General features: G+C 41.5%; 1 protein-coding gene across 2 annotated transcripts in view; it reads right to left on the bottom strand.

The window, feature by feature from the left end:
* The window catches only part of EIF5B (eukaryotic translation initiation factor 5B), a 499,902-nt gene that overhangs the window by 361,578 nt on the left and 112,026 nt on the right, over positions 1-26,298 (bottom strand). For both annotated transcript variants that reach the window (XM_078658012.1, XM_078658013.1), the window contains exons 6-7: positions 5,775-5,925; positions 4,089-4,184 (exon numbers count right to left, since the gene is read on the bottom strand). In XM_078658012.1, the coding sequence (XP_078514138.1) occupies positions 4,089-4,184; positions 5,775-5,925 (247 nt within the window). The remainder of the gene's footprint in view (positions 1-4,088; positions 4,185-5,774; positions 5,926-26,298) is intronic.

The raw sequence follows: 26,298 nt of genomic DNA, 5'->3' as shown, positions 1-26,298 counted from the left end.
CCACCCAGGGTACTAATTGTTGAACCCTTGCCCTGCCTCGTATTGGAGTAAGTAATTTCTGCCTCATTATTATGTATTGTACAGGACTTACTGATTTGCTTAATGTCATTGATTTGACAAGTCTCTCCCCTAAGAACTAAACCATAAACATTTCTGTCACTTACGTTTACTTTGTTCTTTGCAGGGAATTCACATAAAAATGACTCCTGATATGAATTTTCTGGCTGATTGAGCGACCAAAGAGGAAGCATGGGCAAGGACAGAGGACTATCAACACCAGGACGACCCCGGATAGGTCCAGTTGAAGGGACACTCTACATAGAGACACTCTGTTGTTGTATGCTGATTCCCTATGATTTATGGGAAAGTTGTTGTTTTATTTGACTTTAAAATGGCTGCTGTCAATAAATGTGAAGAAAGAAAAGCATAATTCTCGCCTCTTGGTCCTTAATACAATTGAAACTTTCTGTTACGGTAGCTAGGACATTTTTCATTATCTGCATAAATCTTGCAAAGTATTAGTATACTTACCTGTACCAGGCCTGGCTCTAGAAAATAAAATGTAACTCAATATTTTTTTTACAACAAAATTGGTCTGAGTTCAGTCTTTGTGTGTGTAACATCATTTCTTGCCTGCGTGTGTACTATACATGCTTAACACTACACTCTGATAAAACCTTACTGCTCACCCACACTACAACAAATAGAGTGTAAGATATTATCCACTTTTACCTCTGTCTTCCTTTGGGGTTCCACTGGACTCTGTGCACACTATACCTTACTTTGGTACAGTATATACAGAGCCAGCTTCCTACACTTACTTCAAGAAATCAGGGGCAATAAAGCGGACACTGAAAAGGCATAAATGAACGGTAAATGAAGCTTAATTGTAAAAGCATGATAAACCCTCACCCAAATATTTTGGTTTGCTTTATCACTGGGTTCTCCATCTAGCACTTTGCAGTATCCTTGTAGTATCCTTTCTTAGATGTTGTGTAATATATTGTGCAGTGGAGAAAGAAGTTTAAAAAAATTAGTACGTATGTGTACCAAAAATGGTGTGTGGAACACATTGTGAGGAGGCTTTGCAACCCGTATGGTATTAACATTTGTGCTGCTCGGCTGCCAACAAATCTAAAAAAAAAGCAGGTCTATAGTTTACGCATATCAGGTCACTGGAGTTGACATTTTTCAGCATCATTTAAGTTTTGGACCTTTCATCAGGGCAAGTTTCTAGGTACAAAAAAGAATACATATACAAAATGGTTTCTTGTGTTCGAGTAGATACATTGCTACAGAGAATGAAAATATTTTGGTTAACTGAAAATTGTTATCCTTTTTAGGTCGAGCGACCTATCTCAATGCGCATGCGCATTGAGCGGGAGCGAGATATATAGGGGCTTATCGAGAGTTTACCTAACTGGCGATTTCTTGCAGTGCATGTGCTTTTTAGGTCATTGCGCAAGCGCAAGCCCTAAAAAGCGCGTGCACAATGCCACCAGCCGCCTGCCTGCCTAGCATTACCACATCAAAGGCTGCCGCGTCTCAGGCCCCTGCTGCTTCACACCCTCATGCCGCTCTCCCCGCTCCGCCCCCTCCCCTGCCCGCCGTGTCGCATTTCTCCTCGTACTTTCACTTTGACGGCCGCAGGCCGTCTCTCGTGTTTCTCCTCCCCCCTCCCAGTGTTTTTTTTTTTTTTAAACTTGTTTGCATTTCGTGTTTTCTTTTCTCAATCTCTCCTTGCCAAGCTCCCCACCAGGCATATGCCCTCACATTTAATGGATACTGATACATGACACTCAAGTTATAACGACCTTTCCGCTTTAACTCTGTAAATATGGTTTTGTGTGACCTTAATCGCATTAAACTTTCTAAATATGCAATTTGTAATGAATAGGTCATTTGTAATTACGTAACTCTCATGAGTAACCACAGTAGCTATAGATACCGTCGCTTACTACCCTATTATTCTCAATTTCTCATGTAACGTTCTTGCCTCTTTTGTAAAGCGCTCTGACACCTCTGGGTAAAATCCGCGCTATATAAAAATGCATAAATAAATCAGGGGGTGGTGCCGCGATTTTGATAAGATGAAGGCAACCTTCTCAGGGGCACAAGGCAACATGTTTTGCAAGATATAGCACCAGGTACGATGAGCTTATTTGGGGGGTAGGCAACAAGCTGCACTAAAAAGCAGCACTTTTTGGGAGGGATGCAAGACGTGGCACGAGGCGTTTGCATGGTGATGTACCGGGTAGGTTCAAACTGGGGACGCGCGGGGCGAATGGAGGTAAACCTTTGAGGATACTAACCTGCACTGCACAGGCCTGGAACAGCAATTTAATAAGATGCACAGGCGAGAAGCAGGATATTTTAGGAGGCGATAATAAACAGCGTAGGCTGAGCCACAGCCCTGTAAGGCAAGGATAGCGCCTATGGGCAAGGATAGCGCCTATGGGCAAGGATAGCGCTTATGTGCAGGGGATGCGCTTAGCCAAAGATGGGGACCTGGCAGCCTAGTCAAAGTCTGGCTTACAGTGCAAACTGAATACTATTGTAACAGGTTACGGGGAGCCTTGCAGTCTCTTAACACGGTTCCCAATGGGCGCCGTGACTCACCAAGTCGGGCAGTCGAACAAGCATTGGCATAGCCAATAGGTCTCGCCTTTGGGACCTTATAAGTGTTTAACCATGCAACAGTTAATGTTGTTGCACCAAGGATATTGTGCTGCATAACTAAATACTTATAAGGTCCCAAATGCGAGACCTATTGGCTATGCCAATGCTTGTTTGTTACTGATACTGATTAGGGTCTGTACGAGAAGATGGTATCCGATTGTGCCCATCTCCTTATCATACTCCCAAACACTCCATGTTCATGGGGTTGTGGTGTTCTAAATATAGAAATATAAAAAGTGCCTTGGGTCTACAAACCTTTCCAGTTCCTCGATATATTTAGCCCGTGTACACTTGCAAGGATCAAGCTACATTTCAGTGAGTCTCTAGTAGAGGAGTCCGTTGATGCATGGATGTGTTACCTGTTTTTACAAAGAATCTCACCTACTAGCATGTGTCCTTAAGTATATACAATTTTGTGGACTATTAGGAAAGCTTTGTTGTGGCTTGCCATACCCACACAATAAAAATATCGACTCCAGTAGATACATTTTGATCAAAACTTAGAGCAACATACTGTGTTTGTTAGATACACAGAGAGGGATACTAGAGGATCTCTGCCCTCACAGTTTGAATGAGATGTGGGTTACAAAAGTATGGGCTTGTCCTCTTACCTATAGAGCCAAGTGCTCCAGATTGCTCTACCGGTGAGGTCAAAAGACATGTAGAAAGTGTTTTTGTTTTTTTATATCCATTCTGGCTGATGTAATTCTCATTTTTCGGAAAACATAGTGGCGCAGTCAAGAAAAGCATAGGGTAGACTCTGTGGTGAAGCACATACTCTTATCTACAAAGTCTGTGTACTGAAGGGAGAATGTAGAGATGTGTAAGACGCTCAGATGATACAGGTCCTGCAACATCCTTGCAGGAAATTCAGTAGAGGGCACACTTTACATCAGACATCCTATTTTCCCATAACACGAAATCTGGTTATGAAAGAAGCCCATGTCTAATTTTGTCAATGGTAAAATACATGTTGTGCAGTCGGATCACTTCCCTAACAAGAGATTTTTCTGTTGAGAGTTATGTAGTTAGATGGACCACACTATTATTGTATGTTACATAGTATTCACAAGTTCGTAGCAGCATGCATGTGCTACTAGGATATAATCTCTCCAGTGTTACGGAAGTGGAGATGGATGTTGAGCAGAATTATCTATGACTATGCAAAAACAAAAACAATTTTGTATAAGTTAACTCAATAGACATTAGGTGACTCGGCACATGGTTTATGCCCTGTCAACATATATCAACATTTCAGTTAGCATGCATTAAAGACAATTACTAACCCATGAAAATCAAGCAATTATAGATGAATTGTTATTCTGCCAACAGATTACACAATTTATTTTTATGGATGAAGGGTTCAGGAAAAAAAGAATACCTAAAAAGCACAATTTTGTTACTCTTACTTTCTTTGTTTTCCAATTGTTGTTTCTTCTTTTTTTTGTCAACATAAATTGGTCTCTTCTTTGGCACAGAATCATCTTTGGATGGCACTTCAACACCTGCAAAAGCGATAAAAGCAAAGAGATCCAAAACTAGCTCTCAGGATTTATCCATACAACTGATGAGATTAGGCTTTCCACTCTTCACAATCAGTACTTAACAAGGATGGTGGAATCGCAATGTAACAGAAAATGCCTAAAATTAGCAGCTCAATTTAATGTATTATTCCTTTTAAATGATTTTCTTTTCTATTTAAGAAACAGTTCATATACATTATGTATAGATACATACATAATGATACATAATGATAGATCTACACACATTTTAATATGGTTAACTTGCTTCTGATATGTTGAGCTCAATGTAGGGAGCACGGATTAGAGGGGCAAAAGTGTTCAATTGCTAAGAACTTTGGCATTCTGTCAAAAACTGCACAAAATTCTTTCAGGAGTTTACAGATTTCGTTTTCTTTGGGTATCAACGTTACATAAAGTATTGGCTTCATACAGATCTGCCAAGAGGTGTCCCGTAGTTTTCATCTGCTGATAATTTCCGACACCATTTGACAGATCTGCATGCAAGATGAAAAGCTGGGATTAGTTTTAACTTGCATACTGTATGTGCAGCTAGTGGTTGGCAGCTAGCACAAATCCCCTGATGCTGCCGACTGTATGTATGGAAGTATAACAATGTAGATAAATGTTTTGATGATGGAAAGCAACCTCTATGCAAACAAGTTACTTACCTTCGGAGATGATCTTTCTGGTGAATAGTCTATCTAACCGTAGATTCCTCACCTTATAAATATCCCAGAGTGCCATAGCAGATCCGTAAACTCAAAAAGCATTGTTCCTGCATCCTCATAGGTGGCGCTGTACAACTCTGCGCCACTCCGAAAGTGTTGGGTGCAGCCGAATATAAGCGCTACCCACGCGCATTGATCTCAGTTTCTTTTAGATGCCTATCCGTGCCCTCACATGCAGGTCTGTGTTTTGCCGTGTAGAGCTCTCATGTTTTCGGACGGCTTTCAAATCAATCTGGGAGCAACTATCTCAGGCCTTGGAGCTGTTCCTTGAACTCAAACACCAGAGGCACACCTCTTGGGGATCTATAACACATTTTATGAGACTATCCTTTCAAGGTTCAAACTGTGTAGTCTTAGTGGATGACTTGATCCCCTGCACACAGGACGAATTTGAGAAACAAAAACAAAAATTGGTAATAAAAAATATCTTCATGGAATGCAGAAAAGGAGTGGAGCTCCAGATCCAAAAAAAATAACTCATGTCAGTGACATGGGTGACACTTATATGTGGCTCTGCTCATCGCTTCCAGAGTGGGGAAAAGAAAGCACAGAGTCTTATAGCATCACAAATAGACATGCAGTAACACTGCTTTTTGAGTTTCTGCTTTTTGAGTTTCTGGATCCAGTCTGGCCCCTGGTAACAATCATGGTAGGAATCTGTGATCAGAAATATCAAACAGAAAAATAATTTAAGATCAGGACATGCTAGTCTGCTTTTCCCTACAAGTGTGGACTTTTATAAATGCCTAATTTTTAAACTGTATTGATCACATCTTGCCTTCCCCACACAACTTGGGATGAGTACAGCATAGGTATACAGAAAGCTGAGCCTTACAGAACTTACCTTGAGCTTGGAGAAGCTTTAGTGTCGCTTCTGCTCTGGCTCTAGCATCTCTCTGAGCTTTTGTTAGAAGTTTCCCTTCCTTTTTTAAACGTTCCTTCCTCTCTTTTTCTTTTTGCTTTTTCCTTTCTTTCCTTTCTTGCTCTAAACGCTCCTATGAAAACATACAAAGGCATTCAATAAATAAGAGAAGCAACAGCTTAAGGCAAGAAACCAAGTACAAAGTATACAGCAATGGTGAAGTTTCAGGTTTTATAAACCACAAAACTCGAGAAGGATTCTTGGTGGCAGAAGGTTTTTTTTATCCATTGGTAGGATACTTTATTGGTTTATTATAAATGTCCATATATTAATTTTCACTGCCCCCAATCAGATCATCATGAAAGACATGCTGCACTGAGCCAAACTAGGTGCAGGTCTAGGCTGGAATTAATACTGGTCCAATTTAGAACTTTAATTAAGAAAAGTATCCCATGCCCAAACAAAGTGATTAACATTAGTCTACTGCGTTATATGTTCATAGCAGTTAACACTGCAGCACCAGACAAATGAGCTCTTCAGTTACTACCGTAAGATCTGGACAAGCACTCCTCAGTTGTAAAGCACTGTAGCCAAAGGTCCAGTCTAGCTACTCTGGGACCCATACTGCAAGCCATCTAGCAGCATAGCAGCTTCAAAGGCCATTTACCTAGCACCTGTAGAATCTACTAGGATGATATACTTACATATTTTCACCTACCTTAGAGAAGTCACGTGGAAAGGCGCAAGGTAGAATCAATGAGTCATTTGAAAAAGGAGTTCAAGAAAAAACAAGAAACGTGGTACTAAGAAGTACCAAGAAAAAACTCAAGTCTCAGAAAAAGAACTAGATGAGCAGCACTGATTATCTAGCAGGAGTCACAGATACTTCTTGACGTTTAAAGGAGTAATGCGTGTCCTGAAGATTAGTATATGTGCCAGATGGCAGGCCTAATATGCAAAGGAGGCATTTAGAATTTACATCTGGAAATTAGTCTATGTGATTCACTCAGATCAAAATAGGAAGGCACTCCTCATGCTCCCATCTTAGTACGTCACAAATTGTAAATATGACAAAGAGCAATTCACTGTGTGTGTGTGTGTATATATATATATATATATATATATATATATATATATATATATATATATATATATACACATATACATATACATATACATATATATATATATATATATATTACCTACTGGCGATAGCCAGTAGGTATATATAGTTAGGATTGTTTTCCATAGGGAAATCGCAATATTCTATTGGGAATAACTTTGGCGCCGGTTGAGGAATTTTCCTGAAATTTTCCTTAACTTTGACTCGCGGTGCTCCGGTCCTTCCCTGAAAGTTTGGGCGGGATTCGTCAAGCAGGGGCCAAGATAAAAGGGGGGTCCCAAAACATGTTTTCCCCATGTTAATTTCCATAGGGCGGTTGGACTCACTTTTAGCCCGAACGGCTGAATGGTTTTCCACCAAACTTTGCAAAATTGTAGGGACTGGTAGCCCGATGTGCCTTTGCTATGTCTCAAGATATGTGCTCCAGTAGTTTTTACGAAAATTAACTTTGAAAAAATATATATTGGGCTATATATATGTTAGAGCCCAAATGTAGCCCAATGTAGCCCAAAGATGGCCACCAGAGACAAAAAAAAACAAATGTAGCCCAAATAATAGCCAGATGTAGCCCAACTATAGCCCAATGGCAGAATGTCCAGAGTGTTCTAAAGAACAACTAGAGCGCTAACAGTCTTACTTATGACAAAAGTATGGCACACCTGAAGCCATCTTGATTGGAATAAAGGGTTAACACTTAAAACATTTAATTTGCAAAGGAACAAAATGAGGGGGTTCATTTTGCCATAGAAATATGATTAGTGCTGAAGAAAGAAAAATTAGGGCACATTTTGAGTGACTTCTCAAATCCTCTTATATTTCATTAAAACAATTCTGATATGCAGTCTCCCAAGATGGCCACCAGAGACAAAAGAGCCTGTGCTTAAAAACTCTGTTAGTAAAGCAGGCATTTGAGATTTAAAAAACGTTTTAATATATAAAAACGTTATGCGCTAATAGAATTAGCATTTAAAAAACCTTACGAATTCAATGAAAAAACCATAGGTTTCAGGCCTTATATAGTTAGGAATTCGCATTTAAAAAACCTTGCGAATTCACGGAAAAAACCATAGGTTTCAGGCCTTATATAGTTAGGAATTAGCATTTAAAAAACCTTTGAAATTCACTGAAAAAACCATAGGTTTCAGGCCTTATATAGTTAGGAATTAGCATTTAAAAAAACCTTGCAAATTCACTGAAAAAAGCATAGGTTTCAGGCCTTATATAGTTAGGAATTAGCATTTAAAAAACCTTTGAAATTCACTGAAAAAACCATAGGTTTCAGGCCTTATATAGTTAGGAATTAGCATTTAAAAAACCTTGCAAATTCACTGAAAAAACCATAGGTTTCAGGCCTTATATAGTTAGGAATTAGCATTTTAAAAACCTTGCAAATTCACTGAAAAAACCATAGGTTTCAGGAGTTATATAGTTAGGAATTAGCTTTTAAAAAACCTTTGAAATTCACTCAAAAAACTATAAGTTTTAGTGGTGTTATAGTTAGCTGGACATTTTACTCATACAAAACCATTGAAATTGCTCCTATATAGTTAGTTGTACTAACTATATTTCGCGCACCCGCAATCCACTGCTGATGATGTCACATATTAGATCATTCATGACATGGTCAGTGACATCACTGATGACATCTCAAATGACATCACTGATGACATCATCCACGTGACAATCACATACACCTTTTCATACACTATTACAATTTTTCATCACTCTTTGTAAAATACAGAGTATCATATTTAAATCCATTGTCACAGCAATACAAGTATCTAAAAATCCACTCAGTGATTCATAGATGTATACACACATCTAATCACTTACCTATGGATTCACTCATACATGCTGTCAATGAACAATAGAACACTATCAAAAATACTTATACATCTATATCGACATTAAACAACAGCACGCATCCTATTCACATATGAAGTCATCCTACTCACTTATGCAAACAATGGATCATACTTACATATTTACTTAGCAAAACACTTATACAAACACCACTTCTTCTATTCATTTAGATAGTAAGTCATACTTAGTGAATTATAAAATCATTATTACAAGTATACAGTTATCCATACAGTCACTCACACAATCATTGTGTCTTATGTATACTTATTTATATACAACTGACACATACACTGCCTTTTATTTTTCTAGTTTGTTGGTCCTGTACCATTGAGAAATATATTTGCTCATCACCACACCCATAAAGATATTCACTCACCCAGCAACTGTTAGAACATGTAGTTTTAACTTCATATATCTACTGAATCAACTATTCACACATCTTTGGACAGTCACACACCCCCCACCGAACCACACACACTTTCACACTCCCATACAAAAACTCTGTTAACTAATCAATAACTAATATAGACTTTCACATAGCTAGTAACCAACTGTAGAATCAGTTTACACAACAACTGACAAAGTGATACAGATATTCACACAGTTTAGTCACTATCCACTATATTTAGTGAGACATTATAAATTGGTCAAGTAAACAGTCAATTACACTGCTACTAAATCCTCCATCCAAATATTTATTTATATATATCCACTTATTCTTCAATGCAAATTGCTATATATATAATGCATATTTAAATAACGAAGCAAACCACATTCACTGGATGATGTCATCAGTGATGTCATCAGTGATGTCATTTGAGATGTCATCAGTGATGTCACTGACCATGTCATGAATGATCTAATATGTGACATCATCAGCAGTGGATTGCGGGTGCGCGAAATATAGTTAGTACAACTAACTATATAGGAGCAATTTCAATGGTTTTGTATGAGTAAAATGTCCAGCTAACTATAACACCACTAAAACTTATAGTTTTTTGAGTGAATTTCAAAGGTTTTTTAAAAGCTAATTCCTAACTATATAACTCCTGAAACCTATGTTTTTTTCCAGTGAATATATATATATATATATATATATATATATATATATATATATATATATATATATATATATATATATATATATATATATATATATATATATATATATATATATATATATATATATATATGAGATTCGGTCTGGCCCAAGCTCGGAGGCTCCCGGGTGCTCTGGGGCGGTGCACGCGAGGCGCAGCAGGACCCGCTGCGATTTACAACAATTCCGCTTTTCCCGTGGGGACGTTTTTTCCTCATGCACTCCCGTGTGAAGAATTTCAAACAACCACACCGGGTTTTAAATCCAATTATAATTTCTTTATTTCAGCAACCAGCAAAACCCAACGCGTTTCGGTCTCTACGGAGACCTTGCTCACAGGTTAGTGTGTTTGACACCATTTTACTGTTAAATAAAGAAAAAAAGAAGAGAGAAAAAAAAAAAAAGGGGGGTGGGACCCTTTCAAATTACATCACTTCCTGTAGATTATACAGGCATTCTGGGACATGTAGTTTGTTAATTTGATTCATGCGTGGCGCAGAACATAAATTTGTTGGTCTTTTTCAAAAGCATACATATTTTTTCAAATCAAACTTATTTGTACCTTAAGCATTTAACTCATGCATTTATATTCTAATTGAACCATAAAGGGATTTCATTTTCTCAACACAATCATTATTGAAGCCCTCTAGTGGGCAATTTTAACCATTTTTACGATTTTTGCACGAGTTCAACGATTATGCATTTGAATCATACATTGAAAATAATATCAAACAACTAAAATAAACACTAATGTAATCACAGCCCTCTAGTGGGCAAACCGGTTGTGCACCTTAGATCATACTTTTACGTTTAACTGTGTAATCCAATGTGTCCTGAATGAAGAACATTTTTGTGAGAATCAAGTTTTTTAAATAGATACTGAGTGGGCATCGATCATTCTCTGATAAGTGCAACTTTACAGATGGCAATGTAGTTCTTCGTCCTGATTGTGCCCAAACGGGCTCAAAGTGCGGAAATTCATAATATGTTTAGACTCTTTTTGTCTCATCACCAATTCACGGTCTCCGCCTCTTCGATTTGGTCCAACACTTTCGATTCCGTAGAAGATTAAGGATTTCCAATCACCTTTATGTTCCTTCTCCATATGTCTTGCCATGGCATTGCTACGATCACAGTTGATTGTGGCACGAACATGCTCTAAAATCCGAAGTTTGAGTTCTTTTTTAGTGCTTCCAATGTACTTCTGGGAGCAAGGGCACTCAAGGGCATAAACAACAAACTGAGTTTTACAATTAATTAATTGTTCAATTTTCCAAGTTTTTTTGTTTGCCATTTGTATCTCCTTGGTTGTCTTGGCAATGCAACATACTTTGCATCCTGAGCATTTATAAAATCCTTTGGGTCTGCGCCATGCTTCCGGTTTCTTTTGTTCCTGAAAATGACTGTGAATCAATTTGTCTTTCAAGTTTTTTGCCCTTCGATAGGTTACATTTGGGTGATCTCCTACAATTTGAGATACTGTGGGATCCATATGGAGAATATGCCAGTTTTTTTGAAAAATCTTTTTAATGGCTTGGTTGGCCGTTGAGTGAGTGGTGATGAAACGAATTTTATCCAATTCATCCTCTTTTGATTTTGGTTTATCCGCCAATAAATCAGTCCTTTTTATCATTGTGGAGCGATTGGAGGCAGTTTGTATCCATGCTGGATTGTATTTCCTTTTTAAAAATCTGTTCCTGGCTAGGTTTTTATGTTTTTGTCCATCCTTTTCATTTGAACAGATTCTTTTGATTCGGAGAAATTCTCCATATGGGATGTTTCGCAGAAGACTAGATTGATGGAAACTCTGCGCATGTAGAACCGCATTTGTTGCGGTACTTTTTCGGTGCAATGTAGTGTGCAGAACATTGTCTTTAACGAAAATCTCCGTGTCTAAAAACACAACCCTGGAGTCACTGATGGTATAGGTAAAATTTAAACCAAAATTGGAATTGTTCAGAATTTCAAAGTACTTTTCAAATTCCTCATTAGTTCCTTCCCAAATGAGCAACAAGTCGTCTATATATCTCAACCAAGCTATGGTTTTTTGAACCGCTTGGTCGTTTTCTGATCTCCAGGCCCAAGTCCTTTCCCATTGCCCCATTGTCAGGCAGGCATACGAAGGGCTAAAGGAAAAGCCCATCGCGGTGCCTTTCGCTTGGCGATAGATTTCATTTCCAAATAAGAAAATGTTTTGCTCCAGGCACATCGAGATCATCTCCAACAGCATGTTGCTATGATCGGCCAGTTGTATACTTCTGTCTTTGAGGAAGGATTTACATGCTTCCATGCCAATTTTATTTTCAATGTTGGAATATAGAGATATTACATCCATTGTAATCAATTTATACGTAGGTTGCCATGGAGTGTCCTGTAGTCTTCTCAACATGTCGCCAGTGTCCTTTATGTAAGATGTTAAGCCCTTTACATAGGGTAATAGAAAGACATCAATGTAATTGGCAATGGGCTCTAATAATGCCCCTTTGGCAGAGATTATTGGTCTTCCTGGTGGTCTAGTGGGATGTTTGTGGATCTTGGGCAGAAAATAAATTGTTGCCATTTTAGGGTATTTAGTTTGCAGATATTTATATTCTTCAAAATCCAATAATTTTTGTGCGAACCACAAATCCAATTTTGTATCTAGATCTTCTTTGAGTTTGGGTAGAGGGTTGGTCTTTAGTTTCTCATAATATTCCTGGTTTTGTAGTTGCGAGTAGGCTTCCCGCATGTATGCCTCCTTATCTTGAACAACGACGTTGCCACCCTTGTCGGCAATTTTGATTTCGATAGAATCATCCTTTTGCAATGAGTTCAGTGCCTGGCGTTCTTGTCTAGAAAGATTGTCTTTAGTAAGTGGTAGGTTTAGTTGGTAAAGGTCTTTTACAACACATTCCTGAAAGAAATCAATTTTATTCCCAGGAGGGAGTTGTGGGTAAAATCTGGACTTTGGTTTTAAGTTTGAGATTCCCGCTCCTAATTGTGTGCAATAAGTTTGTACTTGTCCACCTCCTTCTCGGGGCGTTTGGCTTAGTTCCATCAAATTTACAAAGTGTTCAGCATCCTCCATGGGAATCTGAACGGTCGGTTGTATGGTTTTTCTCCTGTAATTAGCCATATCCGGTTTATCAATGAAAAGTTTGGCAAGTTTAATCTTTCTTATGAATTTGTAGAGGTCTATTCGCGTCTCAGCTAGATTCATACCACTGGTGGGGCAAAAATTCATGCCTCGTTTGAGAACCTGTAGTTCCAATTCACTTAATTGTTTTGATGATAAGTTGATAACTTGTAATTCTTGATCATTGGATGTGTCATGTTGATTTGGGTCAGTATTTGTCATGTTTTGGTCTGTTTCTGGAATTTCATGATTATTATTTATGCATTCCATTTTTTCCTCATATTGCGTGTCAGAGTTCCCACGCGATCTTGGCCAGAAGCTTGTGCCGTATTTGCGCTTGCCTCTCCTTGTTTGTTTTGGGCTGTGCTTCCCCGTCCTCTTCCCCTCCCTCTGCCTCTTGGATTTGTGTATCTGGGGGGACCCATTGTTTTTTCCCAAGTCTTTTGGTTGAGAGCCAGTTTCAGATCGCCTAAAAAAGAATTTCTTGCTCTGGCTTCTCTTAGCTCTTCTTCTCCCCCACTGAGGCTTGGTTCTGTTGAAACAATGGAGGAGACTGAGGACATGCTTCCAAATTCATTATCTCTGAATCTATCGTATTTTTTGGCATACGTAAAAATACGTCCATCCTCATAGTCTTCTTTGTCTCTTTGGAACTTTGTTTGCTTCCGGGTTCTGACACTTTCCTCGTGTTTTTCAATGAATGTTTCCAAGTCCTCTTTGAATTTTTTCATTTCCGGATTTAACTCAATTTTAGCCAGTTCCTTTTCCATTTCTTTTAACTGTTTAGTGATTTTTTCCAGAGCTATTTCTACATGTTTCACAAGAATCTCCATTAGTCCTAGTGAGGATTTCAAAATAAATTCACCCCACTCCGTTAGCAATTCATTACTAGTGTCTTGGTGATTGGGCATGAGATTGATACGTAATCCCCGCGGTATGCGTTTCACATCCAAATATTTTTTGAGGGCTGCAACCTCCCACCACTTATTAATTTCTTTTTTTGACAGTTTTTCCCATGCACGTAATTTGTTTCTCACATCTGATTTACGTGCGCCAGCTCCATTGCTTGTTGTGGCTAAATCTTCCTCAAAGCAAGTTTGTATCAGAGTGGTTCGCGATGCCTCTCTTTTATCCATAGTTTGCTGGTTTTAACAAAATTTCAGGCTGTTTTCAATAGTAATTTAGACTGTTGTTAAAGTTACACACGGCTCCTTCAGTCACTGTGAAACTGCTACCAGTTTCATTTACACTGTAATTGTTCAAAGATCTGGTTCCCCGAGTATTATCTCACTCGTGTAGTTTGTGAACAGTGAAATTGACTGATTAGGAGACCAACCGACGGTTCTGTATAATACAAACTGGCTTTAAATGACATTACAGGCAGAGCACGTCCAGGTCGCTTACCGGCTGCAGGGTACTTCGGAAAGACTCGCTCCCTCCGGAACCGCCGTCTCCCGTTTCCAGCCTGCGCCCGCAGGTTTCCTCTCCGTTTATTCCGCCAAACTCGTCTCCAGCTTTCCAATGTCGGCGTTCACTCGGTCTGGGCCAGACCGAATCTTGTTCACAAGAAGGCTCGGGTGAACGCCGACATTGGAAAGCTGGAGACGAGTTTGGCGGAATAAACGGAGAGGAAACCTGCGGGCGCAGGCTGGAAACGGGAGACGGCGGTTCCGGAGGGAGCGAGTCTTTCCGAAGTACCCTGCAGCCGGTAAGCGACCTGGACGTGCTCCGCCTGTAATGTCATTTAAAGCCAGTTTGTATTATACAGAACCGTCGGTTGGTCTCCTAATCAGTCAATTTCACTGTTCACAAACTACACGAGTGAGATAATACTCGGGGAACCAGATCTTTGAACAATTACAGTGTAAATGAAACTGGTAGCAGTTTCACAGTGACTGAAGGAGCCGTGTGTAACTTTAACAACAGTCTAAATTACTATTGAAAACAGCCTGAAATTTTGTTAAAACCAGCAAACTATGGATAAAAGAGAGGCATCGCGAACCACTCTGATACAAACTTGCTTTGAGGAAGATTTAGCCACAACAAGCAATGGAGCTGGCGCACGTAAATCAGATGTGAGAAACAAATTACGTGCATGGGAAAAACTGTCAAAAAAAGAAATTAATAAGTGGTGGGAGGTTGCAGCCCTCAAAAAATATTTGGATGTGAAACGCATACCGCAGGGATTACGTATCAATCTCATGCCCAATCACCAAGACACTAGTAATGAATTGCTAACGGAGTGGGGTGAATTTATTTTGAAATCTTCACTAGGACTAATGGAGATTCTTGTGAAACATGTAGAAATAGCTCTGGAAAAAATCACTAAACAGTTAAAAGAAATGGAAAAGGAACTGGCTAAAATTGAGTTAAATCCGGAAATGAAAAAATTCAAAGAGGACTTGGAAACATTCATTGAAAAACACGAGGAAAGTGTCAGAACCCGGAAGCAAACAAAGTTCCAAAGAGACAAAGAAGACTATGAGGATGGACGTATTTTTACGTATGCCAAAAAATACGATAGATTCAGAGATAATGAATTTGGAAGCATGTCCTCAGTCTCCTCCATTGTTTCAACAGAACCAAGCCTCAGTGGGGGAGAAGAAGAGCTAAGAGAAGCCAGAGCAAGAAATTCTTTTTTAGGCGATCTGAAACTGGCTCTCAACCAAAAGACTTGGGAAAAAACAATGGGTCCCCCCAGATACACAAATCCAAGAGGCAGAGGGAGGGGAAGAGGACGGGGAAGCACAGCCCAAAACAAACAAGGAGAGGCAAGCGCAAATACGGCACAAGCTTCTGGCCAAGATCGCGTGGGAACTCTGACACGCAATATGAGGAAAAAATGGAATGCATAAATAACAATCATGAAATTCCAGAAACAGACCAAAACATGACAAATACTGACCCAAATCAACATGACACATCCAATGATCAAGAATTACAAGTTATCAACTTATCATCAAAACAATTAAGTGAATTGGAACTACAGGTTCTCAAACGAGGCATGAATTTTTGCCCCACCAGTGGTATGAATCTAGCTGAGACGCGAATAGACCTCTACAAATTCATAAGAAAGATTAAACTTGCCAAACTTTTCATTGATAAACCGGATATGGCTAATTACAGGAGAAAAACCATACAACCGACCGTTCAGATTCCCATGGAGGATGCTGAACACTTTGTAAATTTGATGGAACTAAGCCAAACGCCCCGAGAAGGAGGTGGACAAGTACAAACTTATTGCACACAATTAGGAGCGGGAATCTCAAACTTAAAACCAAAGTCCAGATTTTACCCACAACTCCCTCCTGGGAATAAAATTGATTTCTTTCAGGAATGTGTTGTAAAAGACCTTTACCAACTAAACCTACCACTTACTAAAGACAATCTTTCTAGACAAGAACGCCAGGCACTGAACTCATTGCAAAAGGATGATTCTATCGAAATCAAAATTGCCGACAAGGGTGGCAACGTCGTTGTTCAAGATAAGGAGGCATACATGCGGGAAGCCTACTCGCAACTACAAAACCAGGAATATTATGAGAAACTAAAGACCAACCCTCTACCCAAACTCAAAGAAGATCTAGATACAAAATTGGATTTGTGGTTCGCACAAAAATTATTGGATTTTGAAGAATATAAATATCTGCAAACTAAATACCCTAAAATGGCAACAATTTATTTTCTGCCCAAGATCCACAAACATCCCACTAGACCACCAGGAAGACCAATAATCTCTGCCAAAGGGGCATTATTAGAGCCCATTGCCAATTACATTGATGTCTTTCTATTACCCTATGTAAAGGGCTTAACATCTTACATAAAGGACACTGGCGACATGTTGAGAAGACTACAGGACACTCCATGGCAACCTACGTATAAATTGATTACAATGGATGTAATATCTCTATATTCCAACATTGAAAATAAAATTGGCATGGAAGCATGTAAATCCTTCCTCAAAGACAGAAGTATACAACTGGCCGATCATAGCAACATGCTGTTGGAGATGATCTCGATGTGCCTGGAGCAAAACATTTTCTTATTTGGAAATGAAATCTATCGCCAAGCGAAAGGCACCGCGATGGGCTTTTCCTTTAGCCCTTCGTATGCCTGCCTGACAATGGGGCAATGGGAAAGGACTTGGGCCTGGAGATCAGAAAACGACCAAGCGGTTCAAAAAACCATAGCTTGGTTGAGATATATAGACGACTTGTTGCTCATTTGGGAAGGAACTAATGAGGAATTTGAAAAGTACTTTGAAATTCTGAACAATTCCAATTTTGGTTTAAATTTTACCTATACCATCAGTGACTCCAGGGTTGTGTTTTTAGACACGGAGATTTTCGTTAAAGACAATGTTCTGCACACTACATTGCACCGAAAAAGTACCGCAACAAATGCGGTTCTACATGCGCAGAGTTTCCATCAATCTAGTCTTCTGCGAAACATCCCATATGGAGAATTTCTCCGAATCAAAAGAATCTGTTCAAATGAAAAGGATGGACAAAAACATAAAAACCTAGCCAGGAACAGATTTTTAAAAAGGAAATACAATCCAGCATGGATACAAACTGCCTCCAATCGCTCCACAATGATAAAAAGGACTGATTTATTGGCGGATAAACCAAAATCAAAAGAGGATGAATTGGATAAAATTCGTTTCATCACCACTCACTCAACGGCCAACCAAGCCATTAAAAAGATTTTTCAAAAAAACTGGCATATTCTCCATATGGATCCCACAGTATCTCAAATTGTAGGAGATCACCCAAATGTAACCTATCGAAGGGCAAAAAACTTGAAAGACAAATTGATTCACAGTCATTTTCAGGAACAAAAGAAACCGGAAGCATGGCGCAGACCCAAAGGATTTTATAAATGCTCAGGATGCAAAGTATGTTGCATTGCCAAGACAACCAAGGAGATACAAATGGCAAACAAAAAAACTTGGAAAATTGAACAATTAATTAATTGTAAAACTCAGTTTGTTGTTTATGCCCTTGAGTGCCCTTGCTCCCAGAAGTACATTGGAAGCACTAAAAAAGAACTCAAACTTCGGATTTTAGTGCATGTTCGTGCCACAATCAACTGTGATCGTAGCAATGCCATGGCAAGACATATGGAGAAGGAACATAAAGGTGATTGGAAATCCTTAATCTTCTACGGAATCGAAAGTGTTGGACCAAATCGAAGAGGCGGAGACCGTGAATTGGTGATGACAAAAAGAGTCTAACCATATTATGAATTTCCGCACTTTGAGCCCGTTTGGGCACAATCAGGACGAAGAACTACATTGCCATCTGTAAAGTTGCACTTATCAGAGAATGATCGATGCCCACTCAGTATCTATTTAAAAAACTTTATTCTCACAAAAATGTTCTTCATTCAGGACACATTGGATTACACAGTTAAACGTAAAAGTATGATCTAAGGTGCAGAACCGGTTTGCCCACTAGAGGGCTGTGATTACATTAGTGTTTATTTTAGTTGTTTGATATTATTTTCAATGTATGATTCAAATGCATAATCGTTGAACTCGTGCAAAAATCGTAAAAATGGTTACAATTGCCCACTAGAGGGCTTCAATAATGATTGTGTTGAGAAAATGAAATCCCTTTATGGTTCAATTAGAATATAAATGCATGAGTTAAATGCTTAAGGTACAAATAAGTTTGATTTGAAAAAATATGTATGCTTTTGAAAAAGACCAACAAATTTATGTTCTGCGCCACGCATGAATCAAATTAACAAACTACATGTCCCAGAATGCCTGTATAATCTACAGGAAGTGATGTAATTTGAAAGGGTCCCACCCCCCCTTTTTTTTTTCTCTCTTCTTTTTTTCTTTATTTAACAGTAAAATGGTGTCAAACACACTAACCTGTGAGCAAGGTCTCCGTAGAGACCGAAACGCGTTGGGTTTTGCTGGTTGCTGAAATAAAGAAATTATAATTGGATTTAAAACCCGGTGTGGTTTTTTGAAATTCTTCACACGGGAGTGCATGAGGAAAAAACTTCCCCATGGGAAAAGCGGAATTGATATATATATATATATATATATATATATATATACACATATACATATATATATATATATATACACCCTAGATAGCTGTATCCAGCATGTACTGATATTTGCTGGTATATACTGAGATATTTGGCATATTGTTTTAGACTAGAAAAAGTATTAGTCTCCAAGAAGTCCTCTTTTCTTTAAAGGGTGCACTAACTTTCCAAGCAGAGTTCTCTTCCATCGAAAACCGACCATTTGACTAATGGTCCAATGGACGTCAGAGGTCTACCAGTCCTGTCTGAAGTCAACAATTGTTTTAGATGCCAAACACATGACATATGCCTGATCGGGACAACCAAGATGCTATGGGATGTTGGTGTGAATGAATACCACAACAGACATTACACCTGAACCATTAAGAATGTTGTGATGAGAACTAGAGATAGTTTCAGGGCTGTCGACTAGAACATTTCAGTAATATCTAACTGCAGACAGCAAGCAGACTTTCCCAAAGACACTCACATTTGGGAACCTGGATTGTAAAGGGGATATGCAATGAATGACCTCACATGACTGGTCAAAGCTCACAATAAACTCGAATACCTCAAGCAGACAGCCTCAAATCAGGAGCCATTCTGGAATGACTATTGCTGGTGACTGTAAGAGATGCTGCACTGAGTAACAAACATTGTGTGAACACCTAATGGCCCCTTTAACTTTCTAACCAAATCAGATGCAAAATAAATCATTACCCATGGTAAATAATTCATTGCTTTGAGAACACAAAATCCTTACATGCAAATCCATCTACACTGAAAACATCTCCACCCTAGGCAAGAGGTGGTTATGGCAAGATCACAGTTAAATCAAGCATTCAGAAACAATCTGTCACTGTCAGATACACCATATTCTGGCATCAAGTCAATATACATAGCTTTATTTTACCTTTAATGACTTCAGTGTTCAGACATGATTTTATTTATACTTCATTCACTGCTTCAATTCTGTGGCTTAATAGATATTAAAACAGGTGCACTGAGTTCCTGAAGTAAAGGTATTGATTTTATATATACATGAAGGACAGAGAATCGGTTAAGCAATACTTTTGTGAATCCGCAATCTCCAGGTTAGACATTATCTTTGCAGCAGCTACATCAACCCACTGTGCAATATGACCTAATGAATGGCTTATGAAGCACACATCACTAAAAATAAACTCATCATTTGTTCTTAACAGGAAAGTGGCCTTCAAACTTTCTTCCTTTTTTAGAACAAACTAAACAGAACTCTCTTCCCTGTTCTGGTGAGGCTCCAGGCAAACAAAATCAATGTCTATATGCAGTACAAGGTCTGAAAAATAGCAACAGACATCCCCCACAGTTGACAAATTGTGTTGAGGCATCAGTGCAGTACATTGCTCTTCATGCTACTCGGGAGTTTGATGCGCATGCATAGATAAAGTATTTTCCATCTTCTCTTAGGTCTTGTCCAATAGAACATGGGCACAAACTGTTTTGCGGTACTACCGTAACCAAATATTATGAAGGTGATCTATCCAGTTGGCTTGTGAAGTGTAGGACAGCGTCTACAATACAAGCAGTTCATTAGTCAATGTTCAGCTGGCAACACTACTGGAAAAAAAGGAGAGGAGTACCTTAAAGGGCTGTTTTTGCTGGGGTTTCAACTAATATCTCAAATTTAACTGATCTCCCCATAAAAACGCCATTAGTAAGGAGGCCCTGCCCCAACACAATTAAGTTGTAGCCTAGACCGAGCCTTGTTGAAATTTTGTACTGGAGACCCAGTTTCTAAATTGCTCTTACATTTCTCTGGAATCTCATCAAAGAGTGGGCTAATGTAGAAGACCCTTTGATGTGTGTCCTGAGCCCAAAAACCCAGAGGGTAAGACTTTGCACAGCACACAGAATCTTGGAATCATTTGCGTGGTAGGACAAGGAAAAGACAGCAGAGAGTCTACCACTACTGACAAAGGTTAGCACATTTGAAAAAAATCTACATAGGGAAACAATTGATGACTGGGCTATTTTTATAGTCCAAGTCAAGGTCTTGGGTATCCTAGAGGAGCACCTACTCTCCTGATCTAATTAAAATTATTCACTGTACACAGCAAAATTTTACCTACACTCCCACATCCATGTTGCTCATGTCCTGCTTTCTTAGGACTGGCCCCTCTTTATAGGGGGCCCATTAGTCCTTAATTGGGTGGGGGTGTTTTTAGGTTGAGGACCGAGAAGGCTGCGCTTGCGCAGTCTCCGGGAGGAGAATTAATGTTCTTTAGTACGATGTTTGAACCCGCCTCCCTGACCCATCTCTCCTCCATTGGCTGGCTTCCTAAACGGAGGCCAGCCATTGGAGGAGAGATGCATCACTCCGATTTAGCCCCGTCTTTTTCGGATTTGGGGCCGTAAGTTTTGCTGTTCTTTAGACAGTGACGTTGTCCGTCACTCAAAACAGCAAAACCACGCCCCCGAATCCGAAAAATATCGGAAGCTTGAGGCCGCCATTTTGTTTCCTTCGCAGTGAAGGTGAGCCGTTCATCGTTGTTCCTCGCTGTCCTTGTGTCCGTCCCCCCTTGCCCCCTCCTTCCGTCCCCTCTCGAGGTTTTCTGTGCATCAGGGGTCTCTGCAGCATTATTTATACGGCAGGGTGCCATGGCATGAAAGTGTGCGTTTGGGGAATTAAACCAGGGGTCTGCGAGTGAGCAGTCTTGCGGGCCGTAGATGTCTTTACCAAAGATTAACGGACTTTTAGCTTTTGAGCTTGTAATAAATGTAGACCGAGCGTGCATTCGGAATCTGCTGTGTATCTGGGAACCTGAAATTCTCACTACAAAGTACATGCATGTCTGGCGGTAACTGGAAGCTGGCATCATTTTCTAATAATCCCGCGTGAGACCAGCAGCCCGGAATGGCTCGGGGCCAGTGACTGGGGCGGTAGTGCCAAGGCAGGGTTCTGGTCTCCTGGGGCTGCAGCCGGCAGCGGACCTGCTCCCCTGTGTACAAGTGATGGCGAGCTGAGTGCGCCGGGATTAACCTCCTAAGTGGGGCACATGGGCCTCTGCCATCCGATCTCACGGAGCAGGAGTGGGCCCAGAGTCCGTGCCTACCCGTGGTCTCCGAGTGATCCCAGCTCACCCACAGCCCCGAGCAGAGGTGGGAGCAGGCGGGGCACGGCGTTGTTAGTGGAGAGATCCTCGGAGCTCCGCTGTCTAGGAATAGCGCCTAGAAGGCTGCGCTCTAACACAGCCGAAAACAGTTGTGGGGGAGGTTAGGACGGGCAATTTACTGTGTGCAGGGATATCAGGGGTTACGGGCAGTAAACCAGTACCCACTCCAGGGCGTCCAGCAGGTGTGGCACACAGTGCATAGAATCGGGAAAGCGCCCAATGTGGTGCTCACCGAAGCAGCGAGCAGGCGATGTGAGAGGGAAGGCAGGGTAGGGTGGGTGAGTGAGTGAGTCCTCTCTAGCAGAGAGGGGGGGCAGGCATGCGACCCTGGCATCCGAGGAGGCAGCACGTGATGCGAAGATAGCGCCCAGAGTCGTGGATGCGCAGAGCGGGCACACCGAACTATGTATTCTTTCTGGTACCCCTCGGGTTTGCCTCCCCCTGTCCCCAGCCCTCCCCTCCCACGAGCCCCCTCCCTATCATGGTAGGCGATCATAGCAGCTTCAGCGGGGACCGTCCCGGACTCTCTCCCAGCTCCAAGACCGGGTTAAGTTGCAAAATGGTCCTACAAGCCGTGGGGAAGGTCGAGGTAAGCCGTTTTGTCTGCGGGAAGGCTTTTCTGTGCGACTGAACTAGCGATCTGTTAGGCAATGGTGTTCCTGGGGCATGCTTGATTGAGATGTACGAGGCAAATGTATGAATGAGGCAATTCTCAGAGCACTGAATAGATCTTATTGCAAAATACTGTGAGCTAGAGGTGCTTTTGGCAATTAATGGAGTTCTAAAGATATGTTTTAATCCGAGGAATACGATGTCATATTTACCTCCGTAACAGGCCATGTTGTTCTGTTGGGGATATTAATGGAGCCCAGTGTGGCGGTGAATGTGCTGGGTCGATGGGGCGATATTATGCATGTAAATGATGGCCATAAGATCCAAAGATGTGAACACTCAGGGAGTTTGTAATTAACTCTTTCTCCCAGCCTCGCAGACGGAAACATGAATGTGTGTGTGTGCACGCGTGTGTGTGTGTGTGTCTGTGAGCGTGCCTGGGCGTGTGTGTGCATCTGCGTATGTGTACATGCCTGTGTGTGGTTGCCTTTGTATGTGAATGCATGTCTGTGTGTGTGTGTGTGCGCGTGCCTGTGTGTGCGCATCTGTGTATGTGCGCCTGTGTGTATGTTTGTGCATCTGTGTGGGTGCGTGCCTGGGCGCGTGTGCGTATCAGTGGGTGCATCTGTGTGTGTGTGTGTGCGTGCGTGCCTGGGCGTGTGTGCGCATCTCTGTGTGCGTGTGTGCGCATCTGTGTGTGTGTGCATCTCCGTGTGTGCGCGCGTGCCTGGGCGTGTGTGCGCAACTGTGTATGTGTGTTTGCCTCTATGTGTGTGTTAGCCTGTGAATGTAAAAGCATTTGTGCGTGAGTGTGTGTGCCTGTGGGTGTGTGTGCGTGTCCAGGGCAATGCAATCCTTCACTTCTTTCAAGATTAACATAAAAATGAATGTTCTGTTTGTACCACATGTGCCGTTGTCAGAATGAAATGACTGCGGATGTGGCCAGGCCTCGCCTCCACATTGGGTTCTGATTAGGTTTTTCCCGCCAGCCTGACGTGTTTTTACAGTTAGGCGGAGCTCACCTTCTTGCCGGGCCTGGGCTCGGTGGCGTTGAATATGTGCGGTGTAATCTAGGAGTCTCCCCATATCCTGTAAAATGAGTAAAGCGGGGTGCAGTAGTGTTGGGGTGCAGAGAGTGGAGGACGAATAGAAGAACTTTGAGTTAGAAGTTTTAGTTAATTCACAGATATTTTCACATACATTTTCCCTTCTCTCCCCCTCCGACCTCCAACTCCCTGCCCCCCGCTGTGCTTGCTCCCCTGCCCCCTGGCTGTGCTTGCTTCCCTGCCCCCTCGCTGTGCTTGCTCTCCTGTGTGTATATGTGGCTCTGTGTGTGTGGCTCTGTGTGTGGCTCTGTGTGTGTGTGGCTCTGTGTGTGGGGGGGCTCTGTGGGTGTGTGTGTGGGGGGCTCTGTGGGTGTGTGTGTGGGACTCTGTGGGTGTGTGTGTGTGTGGGGCTCTGTGGGGGTGTGGGGGTGTGGGGCTCTGTGGGGGTGTGTGGGGGTGTGGGGCTCTGTGGGGGTGTGTGGGGGGCTCTGTGGGTGTATGTGGGGGGCTCTGTGGGTGTGTGTGGGGGGCTCTGTGGGTGTGGGGGGCTCTGTGGGTGTGTGTGGGGGGCTCTGTGGGTGTGTGGGGGGGCTCTGTGGGTGTGTGTGGGGGCTCTGTGGGTGTGTGTGAGGGGCTCTGTGGGTGTGTGTGGGGGGGCTCTGTGGGTGTGTGTGGGGGGGCTCTGTGGGTGTGTGTGTGGGGGGCTCTGTGGGTGTGTGTGTGGGGGGCTCTGTGGGTGTGTGTGTGGGGGGCTCTGTGGGTGTGTGTGTGGGGGGCTCTGTGGGTGTGTGTGTGGGGGGCTCTGTGGGTGTGTGTGTGGGGGGGGCTCTGTGGGTGTGTGTGTGTGGGGGGGGGGGCTCTGTGGTTGTGTGTGGGGCTCTGTGGGTGTGTGTGTGTGGGGGCTCTGTGGGTGTGTGTGTGTGTGGGGGGGGGCTCTGTGGGTGTGTGTGGGGCTCTGTGGGTGGCTCTGTATGTATGTGTGGGTGGCTTTGTATGTGTGGCTCTGTGTGGGTGTAAATGCAATAGGTCATGCATTTGCGAGCGATTAACCGATTGGCATTGTAAATGACCATGACATTTATTTAACGATTAAGCTATTGGCAATGTTAATGACAATGCCATTTATTTAAGATTTTAAAAAAAATGTCATGAGCAATGCCAATAGCTCTACCTTTAATAATGCCGAGACCATTGCATTGTAAATGTTTGTTTAGGTTTTCTATGGATATGTGATGTGCAAAGACATTTTGACCAGAAAGAGATCAGGAATTAGGACAATCTCCCACCCCGTCATTTTCTGCTAAAAGTCTTGATGTAACAATCAACTGTGAGCTAACAATGAAGACCCAAATTAGCTCAGTGATTTCAACCTGCTTTTACCAGTTGAGGAAAATAAGAAAAATCTGTAGATTTCTCACCCAGGAAGCCTTAATTCAGGTTGTTCTTGCTATTGTCATTATCCCATATAGATTACACCAATTCCTTGTACTTTGGCATTACACTTTTTTTTAACTAAACTACTGCAACTGGTACAGAACCAGACAGAGAAAGCTGATCTTTAACCAACCTAGATGGCAACATGTCACCCCCCTCATGAGGAAGCTGCATTGGCTCTCTATTCCTCAAGGATGTGCCTTCAAGGTGTGTTGTCTCATTTTTAAATCACTGAATGGCAGGAGCCCTAAATTTGTGGATAGCCTTATTCTAAGGCACATACCCTCGCGAAACTTCCGTTCTGCTCATAAGCATCTTCAGTCTACTCCCTCCTCCAAACTGAAGCGTGTGGGTGGTGCTAAGTTTGCCGTATTAGCTCCAGGCTATTGGAATTCTCTGCCCTCTGAAATTAGATCTCGTACAGACCTTTGAGCTTTAGGAAGCTTCTCAAGACCTGGCTGTTTAGATAAGCATATGAGTAAGTTACCAGGGCTCTGGTACCTCTTAGAGCAGCACCATAAAACCAACCCGGTGTACGTGCGCTTTATAAGAACTTTTTAACATAACAAAGAGATTCTGTGTTGCAAAGTATGCATAAGTAGGCATTTGTGCCATTACTGAGGTTTTCCTTATTCAAATGTCTTTAATGATATTTCACCACTGAAGTATTCTTTATTAGAGTACACTCAATAGGTTCATCTAAGGACAGTGGAAGACAATTTTTAAAGAAAGACCCTGATCAAAAATAATCAGGTTCCAGACCTTCCTCTGCATGCAACTGGTAAAAAAATAACTCTTTTTAGACCCCATGGGGAGGGGACCTGGGGATTCCCGACCTCGACCGCTATTATAAGGCGACGCAGTTACGATCCCTGCTGTAATGGACCCAGCCAGAATCTGAGAAGCGCTGGCTCTTCATGGAGCGCACACTGGCAGGACAGTCGTTGTGGAAGGTCCCCTTCCTTGGCAGAGCCTTCAGACTCCCAGACTCTACGGCTCACCCATAGTGCG

The sequence above is a fragment of the Lissotriton helveticus genome, chromosome 8 (genome assembly GCF_964261635.1).
Source record: "Lissotriton helveticus chromosome 8, aLisHel1.1, whole genome shotgun sequence".
NCBI classification, from domain to species: domain Eukaryota; kingdom Metazoa; phylum Chordata; class Amphibia; order Caudata; family Salamandridae; genus Lissotriton; species Lissotriton helveticus.
The sequence above is the reverse complement of the archived record's forward strand: the minus strand, read 5'-3'. Positions and strand labels throughout refer to the sequence as shown.